This window comes from Enoplosus armatus, chromosome 20 (assembly GCF_043641665.1).
Source record: "Enoplosus armatus isolate fEnoArm2 chromosome 20, fEnoArm2.hap1, whole genome shotgun sequence".
Taxonomy (NCBI): Eukaryota; Metazoa; Chordata; class Actinopteri; order Centrarchiformes; family Enoplosidae; genus Enoplosus; species Enoplosus armatus.
This window is the reverse complement of record NC_092199.1, coordinates 12163350-12180680: the sequence shown is the minus strand read 5'-3', so window position 1 is coordinate 12180680 and position 17331 is coordinate 12163350. Positions and strand designations below refer to the sequence as shown.

Here is a 17331-nt window from a genome sequence, read left to right as displayed (position 1 = left end):
CTACTTTGTATCGTGGAAAGCACGTCGTAGTCCAAGAAGTAAACAGCGCATGCTCAAGTTTATTTTGATCACGTGATCTGTCATCTGACGAACGACCATCAAAGCAGGAAATGTAGCAAGAAAACGAGCCAGTAGCACATTTTAGTCACTAAAAAAATAGCCATGCACTCTTTGTGTAACGGAATATATCATTTATTGAGACTGTGGATGGTCTGTGTGTCTCTTTTCAGTAAGTGCTTATATACTCCGCTGAGTGTCTTTTGTTTTACCAAACCAGATGCGCAACATTACATTGTGGTGGTGTGGTGAGTCTGATGTCGACTTGTGTTTTTTACACAGTAAACTATGGATTCACCGGTAAAATGAAGATAGTCGAGGAGCCAAACACATTTGGGTACGTTAAGCAGAAACATATCTGTCACAGTGTGCAGTGAGTGTTGACATGAGCCCCTTTTTGACTGACTTTCTCGATGTTTCTGTGGTTAGGTTGAACAATCCTTTTCTGGCCCAAGGAAGCAGACTACAGCCTAAAGTGACCCCTTTTCCAGTGTCTGGTAAAATAGTTCGACATAATTTAAAACTTGTATTTAATTTAATGATGTGTTTAAAAGTTGTAAAAGAAAATGGTTAACCAGATGTTGACCGAAAGTTATCAAGATTTTTTTGTTGATCAGCCAATCACTGAATTCATTCATCACATCAACACTTCCTGTCTTCCTCAAGGTCCTGCACATCTTCATCGGCTTGCTGGAAAGTGCTTCAGTTTCACAGAGTCAACGTAAGTATTTTACATCTCATGTGAGCATGATATGTGATGTGATTTCCACTCACTCTCTACATTAACCTTGTTTTGTATGCTGATTGTTGGACTCATGCATGTTACATCAAAGTATTTGGGGGAAAAAAACATTATATTTGTTTGCCTGGTCATTTTGCAGGTATAAATATGAATTCTGTCCATTTCACAACATCACCCAACATGAGCAGTCATTTAGATGGAATGCCTACAGTGGGATACTGGGGTAAGATGCAGTTTACCTTACCTTACATTACTCACAGTTACCTTTATTGCAAATATTAATATGTGGATGATTGGTAAATAAGCTGTGGGTATGTTGTGAGAGCAGCCTTTTGTGTGTTCCTAACAGGATCTGGCAGGAGTGGGAAATAGTAAACAACACTTTCACGGGCATGTGGATGAGAGACGGAGATGCTTGCGGAACCAGAAACAGGGAAACAAAGGTGAGTGGGGTTTTAAATGTTTAAACACATTCTGGTAGTCACTTAACAGAAGCTCCCTTAAATATAGGACCAATTCAGTAACACCATGAGTAACATTGAGATAATGAATGAAACCCTTAACAGCAAACTTATCAATTAATATTTAACTAAGAGTCTTGTCTTTCTTGTCATGTTTCTGTAGGTGATTCTTGTCTGCAGTGCAAGTAGCAAACTTGCTCAAGTCTCAGAACCCAGTACTTGTGTGTACTCACTAACCTTTGAGACCCCGCTTGTTTGCCATCCACATTCTCTTTTAGGTAAGACAAAATCTTACAGCACAAGTCAGCAGGGTTAAGTCAGTGTTAATAGTTCTTTCTTATCATTTGTATGCTCTTTTTAAGTGTACCCGACACTGAGTGAGAAGCTGCAAAGGGAATGGGATGAGGCTGAGCAGGCTCGCTATGAAGGTCTTATTACGGAGCAGGTAATGGCTCGATCACTTGCAAGCTGATGAAACATATAGAGTGATTTTAACACAGATATATAGTCCTTTGTTGCATGTGCATTGCAATTTATACAGTAATTTACATATTATAAGGTCCTTATTTACAATTTTTATTCCAGTTTGGTAATTTATCTAATGGTCTTGTCCACTAACATACAATGTATGTTTGCTGCAGGGATACAACAATCTTTTGAGGGATATTTTTGAGGATGCTGGTTTCCTGAAGAGCCAAAAAGTGAAGATAAAGCTGCCAGAAGTTGCAGCTAATTCAGAAACACACAACTCTTTACAGAAATGTACGGAGGTGTGTATATTTACGTACTCTTCCAAATAACAGCCTACAAAATGATGTACAATGATTACAATACTGCTTAAAATGTGTGGCAGAAACCTTGTAATCTCTTAATATATTTGTGTACAGGATTTCCAAAAACAGAGAGAAGAGATTGAGCGGCTGCATGCTCTCCTCACTCAACACAATATTCCTTTCGATTCAAAGCAAAGTAAGTGAACTAGGCTGTCTTCACTTTAAGTTTTATATACTGTGTAATAACATGATTTTTTTTGTGTACTATCTTTGGTGTCGCAGATGAAGCAAAAGGCACAGTGAGCACGACAGTTAAGGATCAACACCTAAGGGGAGACAACGGCCTTATTGATCTGCACTGAAAATCCCTCAGAGCACCGTCTCCATTTAAAAGCACCTGACTGAATTCGAAGATTTCGTCGGTCAATGCAAGCGACACAGACACTCACTGGACAGCACGAAAGGTTCATTTAAACAAGCGACTCTGAGAAAAACTGAACTCATTTGTGGATTACAAACTTTCTGCAGACCCTTTATTTAAAGAGGAGTTATGACATTCGGCTGGCTTTCATCAGAAAGGATCATCTTGTTAATGAATCAAATTCTGTGAACACACAACATATTGAGAAATATGTTTTCTTTTAGAGAAAATGGAAAGTTTTATAAGTTTTCTTGTCTCAACTTTTGAGTCTTCAGTGGGTTTATAAACTTTTTACAAGAGAAAATTGAGTCCCTAAAAACTGTTACAAGTGAAGACAGATAGACTTATGGTGTTATTTATGTGTGTGGCTTGATACAGTGAGACTATCTTGTATATATGTCTTTGGAATTTTAAGTGTACTGTATTTGGGTGTATTTTTATAAATACAGGAAGTGATGTCACCACAGAGACTCAGTTTCCTTCCTGAAAAGTTTGTAACCTGAATTAAGAGTCTAAACATGTGCCTATGTAGTGCAGGAGGCCCACATTCTCCCTGATCCTGCAGCCAGAACTGGCAGCTGCTCCTGTACCTACTGTAAATCTGTTCTGGGCGTAGAGGAGATATGAATTATGGGCACATCAAAGCTTGTTTTTTAGTTTAAGAATCTACATTATTTCTCAAAAATAAGTACATACACTTCCCAAATGCACATGTATGGAACATGAAGTTAGTTGTAAAGCCATCATACTTATACCTTAAAGTTATTCTCATCAGTGACTTCACAGATTATGGGCTTTGACAGGCACAAGCATGTCTCGACTACAGACATTCCTGAGACTTTTAACTCCAGCAGTCTCTCAGCTCTCGGTCTCATCTTTGGAGACTTGCATCTCTCCTCATCTGTCCTCATCTGTCCATGACAGTGAAACTGGACTCTGTCCTCTGACTTCTTTACATTTGAGAAAGTAGTAAAAAATCAGCTGCTGTGTGACTTGTAATAAAAATTTACTTGTTATAACTTTAAAAAAAAATGGTTTTGGTGACTGATCACTACCAGGCAACATTGCATACAAGAGAAGAAAAAGTGATCTAGACACATTCAAATTTAAAAATATGAGCAATACTGGTCATTTAATCAAAACTCAACCTTTCCACAATGGAGCGTTCCCAAAAACGACATAAAAAACAAGTTTTTGTCCTAGCTTGAGACCAGGGTAATCATTCAGTCCACTGATCAACAAACATCAGTCTTTTCCTGGTGGACTTCATGCCCTTTTTCCATGGTGGTGGGTTTAGGAGAGCAGCTGGATAACTTCTCTGGCCCTGTGCGCCCTCTGCTGGACAACTGTGTCCTCTGGCGCTTTTCCCGACTCTTCAACCAGGGCCAAGGCCTTCTGCACTGTGGTGTCTTTGGCTGCTCCACGAAGCCCCTCCAGGTACTGAAGCAGCAGGGAGAACTTCTCATCTGGAATCTGAGAATGAGTATTATAAATGATCATGTTGCTTAAGTAAGTTAATAAAAAGCTCTTCGTAGTAAATGTACAGGTTATTGTACTTCTAAAACAATGTAATTTTGAAAGGCAGCACAATCAAGCATTTTTAAATGTACTTTTAGGGCACTTCATGAAGATTGATAATGCAAGAACTACACAAATGAGGTGAAATCATTTAGAAATACCAAAATTAACTTTTCATAGATTCACCTTTCTATTCTACACATGTTTTTGTAACAGCTCAAAAATGCTACATTCACAAGATGCTAATAAAAAGCTCAGTCTTAAAAATGTGTCCTACTTTTTGAATGGAGATTAGAGAGTGGGTGTAACTCATAAACTAATCAACAGGAAGACACAGCTCTGAGATCAGCATCTCCCTCACTCTGAACCTCAGAAACCTCAGAAACCTCTGAACCCCCCCCCCCCACACACACACACACAATTTTACCTTTTCTGAGTCAAACATGTGCTGCAGTAACCACGTCTGCCTGGTCTTCTGGAACTTCCACTCTGTACGGGTTTCAGCCCAGCTGCCAACACAAAACCAGCACAAGTTGTAGGTGTGGGCTGCAATACTACATCAGTTAACTAGTGCAAAAAGCAGAAACTGTATATGTATACACTCAATACAAATAACAACCTCAACAGTTACTTAAGAGTTGAAGCAATACCTCTAAGACACATTCACCACAGAAAATACAACATTACCACAACAGTATTTGTAAAGTAAATATAAAAATTGCATATGTGCAGTGTTTTTGATCTACTCCTTGCTTCCTGGTTAAGTGGCAACAGACATGAGGTTGCTTTGCATCTATGGTTTCTTATGGAAGAAGTGATGACGTCATAGGCCTGTACTAAGTAAGAGTGGCTCTTACCAGGTGAGGTAATCTAATGCCTGCTGAGGTGCAATGGGTCCAGCTGCTTCACATTTCTCTGAGGCCTCTCCCTCAGCTTTAAGCCTCTTCTTCTCCTCCTTTTTCAGGATCTTCTTCATCTTCCTCTCCAGGACCCGCCTCTCCTCAGGGCTCAAATCCTCCTCTCCCTCCCTCTCATGCGCCCCCTCTGGGCGACAGGGTGGATTTGAAATCTGTCACACAAAAAGCAAAACAAAATGTCATGGGAGTTATCTACATTAACAGACCTTCCTCTGTAGACCCTTATCACTTACTGTGTTTGTGTACAATCATTATCAAACATCCCTAAATAACTCACGCTGACTGTGATTGAATAAGAAACATGTGAGAACAATCAATTGTGTACATAAACTGCCACTTTTCTATTATTTTACAGTTTTCTGGGTTCGTGCAGAGCTTATCTTTCTTATGACTGAAAAATAAATGTGGCATTTTGTTATTCTACAGCATAAAGGCAAATGAAAGCTTTTTGGGTTAGGATCGCTTCCTGTTGCGCTGCAGCTAAGAGGGACGTTTCCTGTATCTACCGCCTTATGGAGGTCAGCACCACACTCATTTATACTGTGTGGTGAAGTTTACTGTGGTGCACAACATCCCTTCAGCGTTGCATTCAAAAGCACTAGCGCTTATCCACGGCACACGGTTTCACTGTTTAAAAATAACCACCTGTTTAATCATACAGAAGAGCCGCAGAAAAGCAGGTGTTTTCAAGACAAAACAAAAATTGGATTTCAGTTTCCTGGCAGAAAATATGCTGGGAGACAACACCAAGTATGAGTATCTATCTCCCTATTTGTCTACAGAATAATTGAAATACTTATTCTACTACTTATTCTAAAAGAGAAATAAAGAACCAGACTGAAGCCATTTCACTGCTGTAGTCAGTAACCACAGCACAACTTGCAGACTTGCATTTAACTCTCAGGGGAAGTTAAACAAGGGACTCAGTATGCTCTCTGATTTAACGGACCTCCGTCTGCACGGTGATGAAAAAAAAAAAAAAAAGAGGGAGGGAGGGAGGGCAGGAAAAGATTTTGATCACATGGCCACGAAGTCACTCTGAAAGTATGCTGGCAGAGTATTGCCCACAGAAATATAAAAGCCCTTCACAGTGAGCGGATCGTGTCCATGCAACAAGCATCATTTTCAGAGCTTAGAGTGAATCAGCAGCGTCGGGCCGGTGGATACAAAACAGAAGACGAGCGGGTGACGAAAGCAAAAATGGTAAGTGGAAACATGTGTTTTCACTGAGCAGGCAGTTCCTCAAAGGGGAGCGGACAAAGACTGGCCAACCAAGACATTTGGTCGTAGAAAAGATTTTAGAAAGAAAACATTTACTATATATTTTGTTAGAGTACTATAATGACGACTTCCGGTTCAAGTTCAAACTTTAGCTCAACTTTGAGTTCATTTAGGAAGGAAATGTACTATATGTTGTAAGAGTATGTTTCTGTGGAGAACCCATTCAGTGATTCATAGGCTGAGCAATAGTAACCACTGCTTAAAATGGGTGTAAATGAGTTTGATTACTCAAACGAGGTCGCTCTTACTGTATTTCCACTTGTTTTTGTGCACTAAAAGAGCAGCTGGTTTACAGACACCAGCCAAATTATCTGAACTTTGCTGATAGTTCACTACATTTATGTTCATCCCCTGATGGGAGGAAATGCTTGAGAAACAGTGGTGATGCTATAGGAGGACAGGATTTCATCGCTGGGTGTTTTCTCTTTTCATTTCCAGTCTAATCAAAGCACCACGGCTCCGTTTTCCGACAGTTCCACCATCAGAGACACTTCCACTTCAACAGTCTCCTCTACCTACCTACCTGAACAAATTGCAGCCAATGACATAACCTCCAGAGCAAACTACGTCTACATTTTCTTGGCTGGGCTGGGCTTCATCGCAGGCTGCTTCGTGCTCTACAGCTTCATCCAGACCTACAGAGCCCAGAGACGGATGGCCTGGCTCGACTGCCTGCTCTGGGCCTTTTGTGGCTTCCAGCTGCTGCTGCTGCTCCTCTCTCTCCACGCTGTGGCCTACAGACCTGCCTACCTGACGACCACAGGTCTGGGCTGTGCTGCTCTCTCCTTTACCATCAACATAGCCTCTCTGTGCAGCCTGTTGGTCTTAGTGCTCATGGCTTATGTCCTAACCCTGGATCCGCCATCCCACGCCCTGCTGAGGAAGTCTGGGGTCTGTGCGGCTCTGGTGATCCTGACTTCTGTCCTGATTTCTCTGCTGCTGGCTGGGCTTCGTGGAACAAGCAATGGTCTGCAGACAAAGGGTGAATGTTTTATGGATCTAGTCCGTGCTGGTGTTTCGTATGCAGCTGCCAGGTTGTGCCTGGCTTTCTTGATTCCCTACATCTTCCAAGTGGGACTTCTGATAGGTGGCTGCGTCCGGCAGTGGAGATCTAAAGGCCGTTTCCTCTCCGGCTCTGAGGAGGGTCCCGTATTCCTGACAGTCACCGTGGTCATGTTTTTCTGCCAGCTCTTCTACAGCGTAGCGCTGGTGAGAGGAGCACAGCTAAAGAGGGAGGGGCTGAGCCCACGTGAGACAGCGTTTCTGAGCGTGGCTGAGTTTGTGCTGTTCTCAGGGAGCAGCGCCAGCCTGCTGCTCGTGCTGCTCATGCACAGGCCATGTCGAGAGAGTCTCCACGGAGTGTTTAGGCAGCTGAGGGACTGCTGTCGAAGCCCAGGGCGCACGCAGCCCAACAGAAACATCACAGCTCCCCACATCGAGATCACAGACACCCTGCAAGACATAGAGTCATAGAGGACAAGAACTCTCTCGTCCATGAGAACAGGACTCTTCTGATGCATCAAATTAAAGACTTTCGACATCTGATGTATGAGACATATTCTTCATCTCACTTTTTAAATGCTTTTGCTGTTTTTCTCTTAAGTGACAATGTAAATGTTTTTATATACATGTGTCTCCTGTGACTGAAAGTCATTGTACATTTTTATTTTACAAAAATAAATGTTTTGCTGTACATCCTCGGAATTGTGCAACATGTTGGTACAGTCCTTAAAGTTACTATAATAATAGGTTTACATGGTTGTTATAAACAACAACTATGAATAAGACAATTAAAAAAGGACAGTATGTGCAATTATACCTCTTGAACCTGCTGTTAGACACACCTCTTTTCTCGGGAAACAGACTCCGTTTGCATTGACATGATTTGCACAAAAGCCCATTTAGACAAAATGCTTGGAAAAACCTCTGCAATGCCCATAATGCCACATAGGAAACATTTAGTCAAGGAAAATAAAAGTCAGACATTTAGGCCAACAGTCTCAGTATTCTTCATGTCATTATTTTTAAAGCTGTTTAAGAACCAAAACAAGCCAGACAAGTGATACTGAAATTTCCAACTCATTTCAAGAAACTGACGGGCGGCAGTTCTAGGAATAACCGACCTGCATGGATCACATATTGCATCGGTGCCAACACAGATTGGCACAAAACCAGGGACCAGTAGGAAAATTAATACAGGAGCCGGGTTGCATAAGATGTTGGCGTCATGTGAAATGTGAGGCCTGATTCACATGGTGTAAAATCATAGTGGCAAAGATCTAATATATGTTATTCCATGGAGGAAAATCACAAAATCATTCGATGCAAATAGCATTAACGTGGTAAATCATCTACAGTCCCAAACAGGTGACTGTAAACCGAAACAAAAAGCAAAAGTGCTGCTAAGTGAACAGTCTCTGTGTTTTAAGGAGTCCGAAGCAAGAAAAGATGAAGTGCGACTATTCCTGTCTGTCCGTCATCTTGTTTTGTGTAAATATACTCTTCAGTCCGTCTTTGCTAAAAGTCCCCAGACTCCCATATTTATATATTTTAACATTCTACAATCATAGTCGTGTTCACACTTCAGTGCCAGTGTTGACAAGTTGGCTCCAGCTCCCCACTTGACATAATTATTTATGCAATGAAATAAATCCATATAAAATACATAGGGAGTGTTCATTGAGACTACTTAATGTATTGCTAATAAAATGAAGCTATGATTGTTTTCATGTTTGGCTAAAAACATATGATTTGTGTGTGTGTGTGTGTGTGTGTGTGTGTGTGTGTGTGTGTGTCTGTACCTGCATTGTGTGTTTGTGTTTCTTGCTATGAGTGGTGGGTGGCACCACAACACTTCACTAGATTTACTGCAGCACTTGCTTTCATAATGACCACCATACGGACAAGAAGGATTAGAAGGACCGTAATGCAGTGCAAGGAAACTTAAGTTTAAGGTAAGTTTAAGCTGACTTGTATTAATGTCAAAGTATGTATCACAAATTCATTTGAACTGACTTATAGTGTCTATAGTCACTGCATCTGTCAATTGTACCATTAATGTGAGAGATAGAACAGGACCAACATGCAACAAAAGTCCCCACTTGGAGTTGAACCAGGGACATTGCAGTTGGCTCCTTAAACCCCTAAATGACTGACGAATGAATGATTGTTGCCTCCAGAAAGTCTGTTCATTCACACTAAATCTCTGTCTTGAGAAGCTGAAAACAAGCTGCTGACTTGCTGCACTTCTCCTCTCTGTCTAGAACAAAGGGCGGGCATCAACTCCTCCATACATCCAAGAGGACCACAGTGCAGAAAGAGGAAACAGATGGCAGCACGGACTCCACAGGGGCTACAGACCCTTGGAAATCTAAGAACTATGGCAACTTAATGGTTAGCTACTGCTAACACCAGATCAACACCAGTGTAATATGGACACGACCATGTTCAGAGTCATCACTGAGTATAACTTCACTGTTCAGCTAAATGACACGCAAATGGCAGTCGTCTTTGATTTTCTGCAGGCAGCTTCGGAGAGCCATCAGCATTATGTTATCAGCCTCTTCCTCTCCTGCCTCTACACTATATTCCTGTTCCCCGTCGGCTTCATTGGGAACATCCTCATCTTAGTGGTCAACCTGGACCACAGGGGCCGCTTGACAGCCCCAGACCTCTACTTTGTGAACCTGGCCGTGGCTGACCTCACCCTTGTAGCTGACTCTCTGATCGAGGTGTTCAACCTGAAGCAGGGTTATTTCAACATGGCCGGCCTCTGCACCTTCATGAACCTTTTCCAGCAGATCAACATGTACAGCAGTGTCTTCTTCTTAACCTGGATGAGCTTTGACCGTTTTGTCGCACTGACCGGCCTCATGGGTCGCAGCATGCCACGTGCACGCCTCAGCTGCTGCCTTATCTGGGTGTCCTCGTCTTTGTTCACCGTGCTTCCTTTTGCTATCGCTCAAGGGCAGCACGCTGGAGAACTCCACTTCTGCTTCGCCAACGTCACCCAGATTCAGTGGCTGGAGGTGATGCTGGGTTTCTTGCTGCCTTTCTGCATCTTGGGTCTGTGCTACTGGAAAATAGCACAGGTGCTCCAGAGGAGCCAGAGGCAGCAGGACGGCCCACAGCAGAGGCCTCGCAGGCAGAAAGCCCTGCGGATGATCTCAGCAGCCGTGTTAGTCTTCTTCCTGTGCTGGCTCCCGGAGAACGTGTTTGTAAGTGTTCACCTTCTAAGAGGTGACACAGATGGCGGCACACTGCGGCAGGACTACCCTCTGACAGGTCATGCTGTCAGGCTGGCTGCCTTTACTAACAGCTGCCTGAACCCGCTCATCTACAGCTTCTTCGGGGAGACCTTTCGGGACAAACTGAAGCTTTTTATTCAGCAAAAGAGCAGATGGGCCAAGCTGCACAGGTCAGCCTCAGGAACATCCATCTATGTGCCAGCTGCAAGCCCATGCAACAGACCAAACCAGTCCTCACATTTAAGCTCTAACATCCTTCAACAAACTGTTATACTCCCCACAAATAAATGTCAACTGAGTACGGTAGGTCAAGCAGATAACAAATAACAACATGTCTGTGCCATGAGTGTAAAAACAGTTATCATCACTGGACAATGTAAAAGTAAGAACTACAACTGCTGTAGAAACTCTTAAGCTGAATGAGTTATTTAAGGTGTATGCCCACCATTTATTGGGATTTTGGATCAATTGTTTTACAGGGTGCCTTCAACTTTATTCAAATTTAAATGCCACTTTTTAATACATTTCTGATGTTATTTGAATGAATATTCAACTCAACTGTAAGAATACAATGTCAACTCTCACTTACTGGTCTGGGCCTAAAAACACTAAAAACTGCTCTAAATTGTGTTTTTCACTGCCTTTAAACACCTTGTTTTTAGAATTTGATGTACAAGACTGTGTTATTAGGAATACTAATAAAGAGTTTTCTGCATGGAACAACACAAATCAGCTCAGAGTTAATCTGAGTACTCACAGAAACATAAAATGACTGACACATTTTAAAGTAAACAGCTAACATTCTTACCTCTGTTTGCTCTGTCATTTGTTTCTTCTTGCGCTTCTTTTCCTTTTTCTGTTTTTTATCATCTGCTGTGATTGTCACATGAGGAACCTGTACTGGAGCCTCCTGAATTAAACAAACATTCATTATTTCTTTGAGCAATTTCAGGTTGTGTCTCTATCTAAAACAGGTACAGGTAAAAGGGACTGGGCTGCTTACCTCTACTTCCATCTTTTTCCTTTTCTTTTTTATTTTAGTGTCCATCATTTCGTCTGCATGCACCTCGCTGGCATTTGAACTCAACTTCTTCCTTTTAGGCGGCTTTGTGTCTGGTTTCAAAGATTTGTTCTTAGCCATGAGATAATTTACTCCTACAAACAAAAACATGTGCATGTTACAGATACACAGACATACTGTATGCAGTATTAAAGAGAAAGACAATAAGCCTTAGTGACTGAGAAGAAGGATGGGTGATTTTGCAGTCTTCAATTTCTGTGATGAACATTTTATGACACTAACACAGAAAAACATAAGAACATATTGACCTGAAGTACAACTGCATATGAATACTCAACCGGACAACACATACGATTGCATGAAAATGCCTTTATTCCCAACTTTATCCTACTATTGCTGATGGCCTGATCAGGCCATACACATGAACAAATATCGGAATATGCTCGATTTCACATTAAAATATAAACAGTTATTTACAGCCAAAAACACGAATGTTACGCTGGGTACGATGGTTTCTACGGCCGCCTGACTGCTATACCCAGTAAAACTTAATCATGGAGCAAACGTTTGTATTATGTGCTTACCTGAAATGCTTAAAAACGTGCTGAACTCTGGAAGCACACAACGAGCATGGGAACACAATCAGGAAGTGATACCGCTGAGGTGAAGCGTGATTGGACGGATATGACTCTTTGTTTTGTGATTGGTCAACGGGTGTGCCCGCTTCCAAAACCCTCGATGATAAAACTAATGAAACCTTCAGCATTCCTGGTATATATACTATCAAAACAGTGATGTGACCTGAAAAGTGATGACTGTTCCGGAATTGCGAGTGGTTTGGAAATACAAGGAAAACATCGTGTAATATGATCGGACGCTCCAGAACAGCTTGCAAATGGACCCTGAGGAAGATTGTTATGTCAAACGATTTGCAAACATCTCATTTAATCCTCTCATTATGTTAATGATAACAGTATAATACAGGAATAATAACATTTTTGATGACAAAGCATGACAAATTCTGTAGAGTGATTTCAGATTATTTACATTTTAGTGGAACGGTCCAAACCGGCGTTCAGCAGCGGCGCCGGAAGGAATTCAAGGTTACACAACGATGTGTTACATGACCTGACCAAGGAGCGTTTGGTAAGAAAACCATCAGTTTCTTTGAACTAACGCCGTGCACACTAAGATGACCAGTTGTCCGAGATGTCTCCAACAGCAGGACGAGTTTTCACCGGTCTGACACGCGTTGCTTTCAGTCGAGGGATATTTATTCGTAACACTACGTCGACCGTGAGGTGAGTATAGAAGTTACCCTGATAGGAACCATGTTGACTCTGCAATGGCGGTGTGGTTCAATGACAAGGTTTTAACTGTAATAAATGTCACCTAATGTGCGAATGCTTTTATCGTGGTAATAGCTGTAACCTGTCAGCTAATTGGTGCTTCCACACTATTTAGATCTAGAGACACACGTTTTGATAGCTGTTACAATCTGAAACAATCTGAACCCATAGACACAAGCAGGGTCACATATTTTGATGTGTACCTGTCACTATTTGATTAACGCTTTAACCTTTTATATCCTTTATCGCTACAGCATCTGAAGAGTCACGGTATTACACGTATTACAGTAAACTGTTGAAGTGGTTCATTTCATTGGTAGTTAGGCACTGAGGAGAGCACAGACTTAAGTAACTACTACACTAGTTAAAAAAAACAATACAGGAGCTAAAGTTTTAGTTTTCTGACAAGCCAGGACTGATGTTGTCATCAGATGACACATTTTGGAGTTGGTCTACTGACAGTGACCTGGTGACTCTCTGTGTACTTGAGATATATTACATCATGAGTTTTAACTGCTGCCTGGGCTTAAAGTAATGACTTAGATCATGTAAAAATAATAATGGGTGCTGCCAGTGGCCCATTGGATTTGTTTTACAATTCACAATGAACAACATATTGTGTTATTTATATAAACACATAACAGATTTTTCATCTTTCAAATTTGATGATTTAAGAATTGTTGATGTTCTGAGTGTGACACTGTTTCCATTACAAGTAGAAGTCCTAGATTTTAAATGTTACTTCATTAAAAGTACCGACATATTAACAGCAAAATCTTGAGTACTGAGTATGTAGATAAACTGCCCCCATTAAGGTAATTATAACAACTTTATATGTAAAATCTAACTGTCATTTTAACTGGTGTATTTTTATTCTCCAGCAGACTGAACAGTGTGCGGCCCCTCGCTCTGAGCTCTCAGAGGCTAGCAGCACCCACAGATGACAAAGAGGTGAACAATGAGCCCATCAAGTTCTCCACCAGTAAAGCCAGTCACAGAACCTGGAAAGTTGACCGCTCCATGGGGAGCCAGTTTGAGCGGCCCTGGTGGAAGGTCCTCCCCATCAGCCTGTTTTGCACCAGCTTCCTTCTGTGGTGTGCACTGAGAAACGAGACAGCCGTTGACACACATCTGGAGAAGGAGCTGTACGAACATTTACCTGGCTTGCTTTCAGATCAAGAGGAGGAACAAAATAAATGAAGTTAACGAATGTGGGACTTTGGATGTATATATTCAAGGCTATATTTATTGTGAAAGGTGTAGTATTTCTGGCTGTGGCACAAACTCATTGCTCTGACAACGCTGAAGGTGTAATGGTGAAGCCGTCCAATACTACAAACATGAATTACATTTTTTGACCATACAATTGCCTTTTGTGTATTTTCAGTTGAGTGTTTGACTATAGCATGTGGATTAAAATGGTTTGAGCCATTGAGCTTTGGTTTCTATTGTAGTCGAGTTACTCAATGTAAACATGCATGTAACCGCAGTTTTTCCCAGTGTCACTTCTGCCACTACAGCACCTGTACTTTCAAGCAATGGGGTCTCCACAGATTTTACATAATAAACTAGTCATGGGGAGTTGTCAAGTGGAGGAAACTGCCCTAGCTGTCAGTTTTATCTCCACTTGGGGCATGGAGTTTTGAAAAGGTATGGGCAGTTATAGGGCAGGAAGGGACCAGAGATGCAAAGAAGTGACATTATGGGTAGTCTAGGATCTAATGCAACCTATAAATTAGAACTGTATATTGCAGCCCTGCAATGTACTCATTCAAGCTATTGTTACCCACCAAAGTAGTGTATTCAGATATCGACCCAGCCCAAAAAAAGTCAAATTTTGAGGTAGCGGAAAGTTTATTTACAGCACGACAAGAAATCCTATGACATGCACACAAAGGATTAAAAAGGTACAGATCCTAAAATAGATTTGCAAACCTGAGAAAGGCAGTGGAATATTTTGTTTTTCAGCATTTACAGATATGAAGCTCTAATCTGAACAGGACAGTTGAGAAAGTCAAGAGTGAAATGAAAAAGTACAAAAAGAAATATGCCTGAAACTACAAATGACAAATTAGGTGGTACACATGCTGGTAATAGTTCCAAGATTTACAAAACAAACCCCCAGTCAGTCCCACCCACCCCCCACTAAAAAGATAAAATCCAATCATTTATGCACGCTCTCCTCTAATTCGCCTGGCCAGCTGAATATCCTTGGGCATGATGGTCACCCTCTTTGCGTGAATAGCGCACAGGTTGGTGTCCTCAAACAGTCCAACCAAGTATGCCTCACTGGCTTCCTACAAAAAGGGAGAAGAAAATGTGTTTAACACAAGTGAGCCAGAATAACTTGCTGCATAAAATTGAAAAAACAAACAAAAACAAAACAAAGTGCCATCTCACCTGCAGAGCTCCAATAGCTGCACTCTGGAAACGCAGATCTGTCTTGAAATCCTGAGCGATTTCCCTGACAAGACGCTGGAAGGGCAGCTTCCTGATGAGCAGCTCAGTGGACTTCTGGTACCTACGGATCTCACGCAGAGCAACAGTGCCAGGCCTGCAACAAGAAAATGTGCCATCTTTAACACCATTGACCACATACATGTTCACTGTAACGTCAATCACACTTTTTCTAGCTAGCAACTAGTTTCAGAAATAAAACATGTACCGAGTTATTTGTTGCTGCTCTCAGTCTCGACATTTTGCAGCAACATCCGCTACCACAACAGCCCAACAGCACTACCAGAGAAACTTGATCACTCTTGAGCATGTACCTGTATCTGTGGGGCTTCTTCACTCCGCCGGTGGATGGCGCGCTTTTCCTGGCAGCTTTGGTGGCCAGCTGCTTCCTAGGCGCCTTTCCTCCGGTAGATTTACGAGCGGTCTGCTTGGTACGAGCCATACTTCACCTGCCGGTTTTAAAATAAACAAAAGATGAAGCAAACAACGAATTGTGAAAAAGTGCATAATTTATTCTTATTAGACCAAATTGCTGCCATAGCAGCATAGTATAGCAGGTAGCAGCTTTACCATTGACACTCCATTAACTCACATCATTAAATATAAATACACATTTCCGACACATATTCACCATAAACATCGCTACAAGAAAAAACAGAGCAAACGTTATATACGTTACTAGCGGCAACCCCTCATTTGTCAGTTGGCCGCTTCTTAATGTGCAGGTAGTGTCGAACCATTGTCGATATGCCGATAGTTTTAATTGAATACAACAAGCCCATCTAAAGCTCCGCCACCATTAAGCTACGGGGCACACACACGTTTCTTTGCTGTCGTTGGCAAGCAAATTTAAAGCTAGCATGGACGGTTGCAAAATGGCGCCAGCTAGCCACCAGAGGCTTACAACAAAATTAAGACACAGTTGCCATCTAAGCTAATGTGATATTCAACTATACACGTGAAGTAAGGCTTAATTGTATGTTTAATTGTAATAACACGAGTTTCTTGATAAGCAAAGTTAGTACAGAGCCCCTCAAATGTAGCTAATTGTTAGCCAACTGGCAATAGCGCGCGCCGTTTTGTTGTCAATTGACTGACGGTAAACGGTAGTCCAACTGTATTTAAATGTACTATAACGATCTGAAAATCAAAGTACACCATACAATTGATCACCTTTAACATCTAATGTAGAAAATCCCAATACTGAAAGTAAAACCTTTCACGTTACCTTTTGTGTTTATTTTCCGGAAAACTGATATCCTCGTCTTTCGTTTCAGCTGACTATATCCACGGGAGAGGGCAGGAGGTGTTATTTATAGTCTGAGAGGAGCTGCCCTCGAAGTCCCGCCCCTGAGCCTACACGATTGGCCCAGACTCAAATCCCTGACGGAATGTGATTAGTGGAGGAAGAAAGGAGGATCGCTGCCTCTGCATTTGAAGTAGGATGGGACAAGAAGTACCTTCTTTTGAAGTGAGGTATCGACATGTTTTGTGTTTTTTTTCTGCATTAATTCATGAACCTGAAACAGCCTCTTCTTAGTCCGCACAGTTTTGGCTTTAGCTTTTGGTTCTACATCCTTAGGATTTATCAAATTATTTATTAAAATATGATGCTCACCGATCAAATCCTTCTCTTTTCATTAAATTGAACGAAATGGAACAATGCTGCTGAACAGTAACAATAGCATCCTACTGAACAACGGATATTCTATGTAATGTATAGAAATAAGTATCTTCAATAATGGATGGGGGGAAATCCATGGGATAAGTTATTGCCTAGTTATTAATACTAATGCTAATAACAATTCTGTTTGGGGTGCAGTTGTGCTTACAAACCTTCAGTCTTTAGCAAAAGCCAGTTGTTTTGAGTGTCCATACAATTACAATTGCCTATATTCTGAAATCTGAACAAATCCTCAGAAAAAAAGAAGAAAGATACAAAAAGTCACTGCAGACCTGTTCTAACCAAAGGAAGGAAACCAAGTTTCTTATATTTAGCAAGCCTATAGTGTGCACAAGACAAGCATTGTGAACCTAACACAGCATGAGCTGCGTAAATACATCTCTATACTTCCACAAAGATTTGG

At 41.5% G+C, this 17331-nt stretch overlaps 5 protein-coding genes across 6 annotated transcripts; 3 read left to right on the top strand and 2 right to left on the bottom strand.

Moving 5' to 3' along the window:
• Positions 1-104: 104 nt before the first annotated feature.
• Positions 105-2915, top strand: gnptg (N-acetylglucosamine-1-phosphate transferase subunit gamma). The gene is made up of 11 exons (XM_070926996.1): positions 105-229; positions 340-394; positions 487-554; positions 724-778; positions 939-1022; positions 1149-1242; positions 1424-1538; positions 1623-1705; positions 1902-2030; positions 2148-2229; positions 2316-2915. The coding sequence occupies exons 1-11, from the start codon at positions 163-165 to the stop codon at positions 2393-2395; spliced, it is 912 nt and encodes a 303-aa protein (XP_070783097.1). The 5' UTR covers positions 105-162; the 3' UTR covers positions 2396-2915.
• LOC139303251 (uncharacterized protein C7orf50 homolog) lies at positions 2559-12062 on the bottom strand. The gene is made up of 6 exons (XM_070926998.1): positions 12023-12062; positions 11421-11572; positions 11226-11327; positions 4830-5041; positions 4400-4481; positions 2559-3927 (listed from the first exon to the last, which is right to left on the bottom strand). The coding sequence occupies exons 2-6, from the start codon at positions 11556-11558 to the stop codon at positions 3748-3750; spliced, it is 714 nt and encodes a 237-aa protein (XP_070783099.1). The 5' UTR covers positions 11559-11572; positions 12023-12062; the 3' UTR covers positions 2559-3747.
• LOC139303249 (G-protein coupled estrogen receptor 1-like) lies at positions 9072-11224 on the top strand. The gene is made up of 2 exons (XM_070926995.1): positions 9072-9124; positions 9434-11224. The coding sequence occupies exon 2, from the start codon at positions 9602-9604 to the stop codon at positions 10742-10744; it is 1143 nt and encodes a 380-aa protein (XP_070783096.1). The 5' UTR covers positions 9072-9124; positions 9434-9601; the 3' UTR covers positions 10745-11224.
• Positions 12063-12168: 106 nt separating the features above from the next.
• Positions 12169-14219, top strand: uqcc4 (ubiquinol-cytochrome c reductase complex assembly factor 4). Of its 2 annotated transcripts, none has more exons than XM_070927535.1 (3): positions 12169-12209; positions 12493-12739; positions 13672-14219. In XM_070927535.1, exons 2-3 carry the CDS (start codon positions 12648-12650, stop codon positions 13985-13987), a joined length of 408 nt encoding a protein of 135 aa, XP_070783636.1. In that variant the 5' UTR covers positions 12169-12209; positions 12493-12647; the 3' UTR covers positions 13988-14219. The 2 variants fall into 2 exon arrangements, with proteins under 2 accessions (XP_070783636.1, XP_070783635.1); XM_070927534.1 differs by having other exon boundaries at positions 12173-12209; positions 13669-14219.
• A 712-nt stretch (positions 14220-14931) lies between these two features.
• h3f3d (H3 histone, family 3D) lies at positions 14932-16537 on the bottom strand. The gene is made up of 4 exons (XM_070926958.1): positions 16473-16537; positions 15559-15693; positions 15188-15341; positions 14932-15084 (listed from the first exon to the last, which is right to left on the bottom strand). Exons 2-4 carry the CDS (start codon positions 15684-15686, stop codon positions 14956-14958), a joined length of 411 nt encoding a protein of 136 aa, XP_070783059.1. The 5' UTR covers positions 15687-15693; positions 16473-16537; the 3' UTR covers positions 14932-14955.
• Positions 16538-17331: the final 794 nt, after the last annotated feature.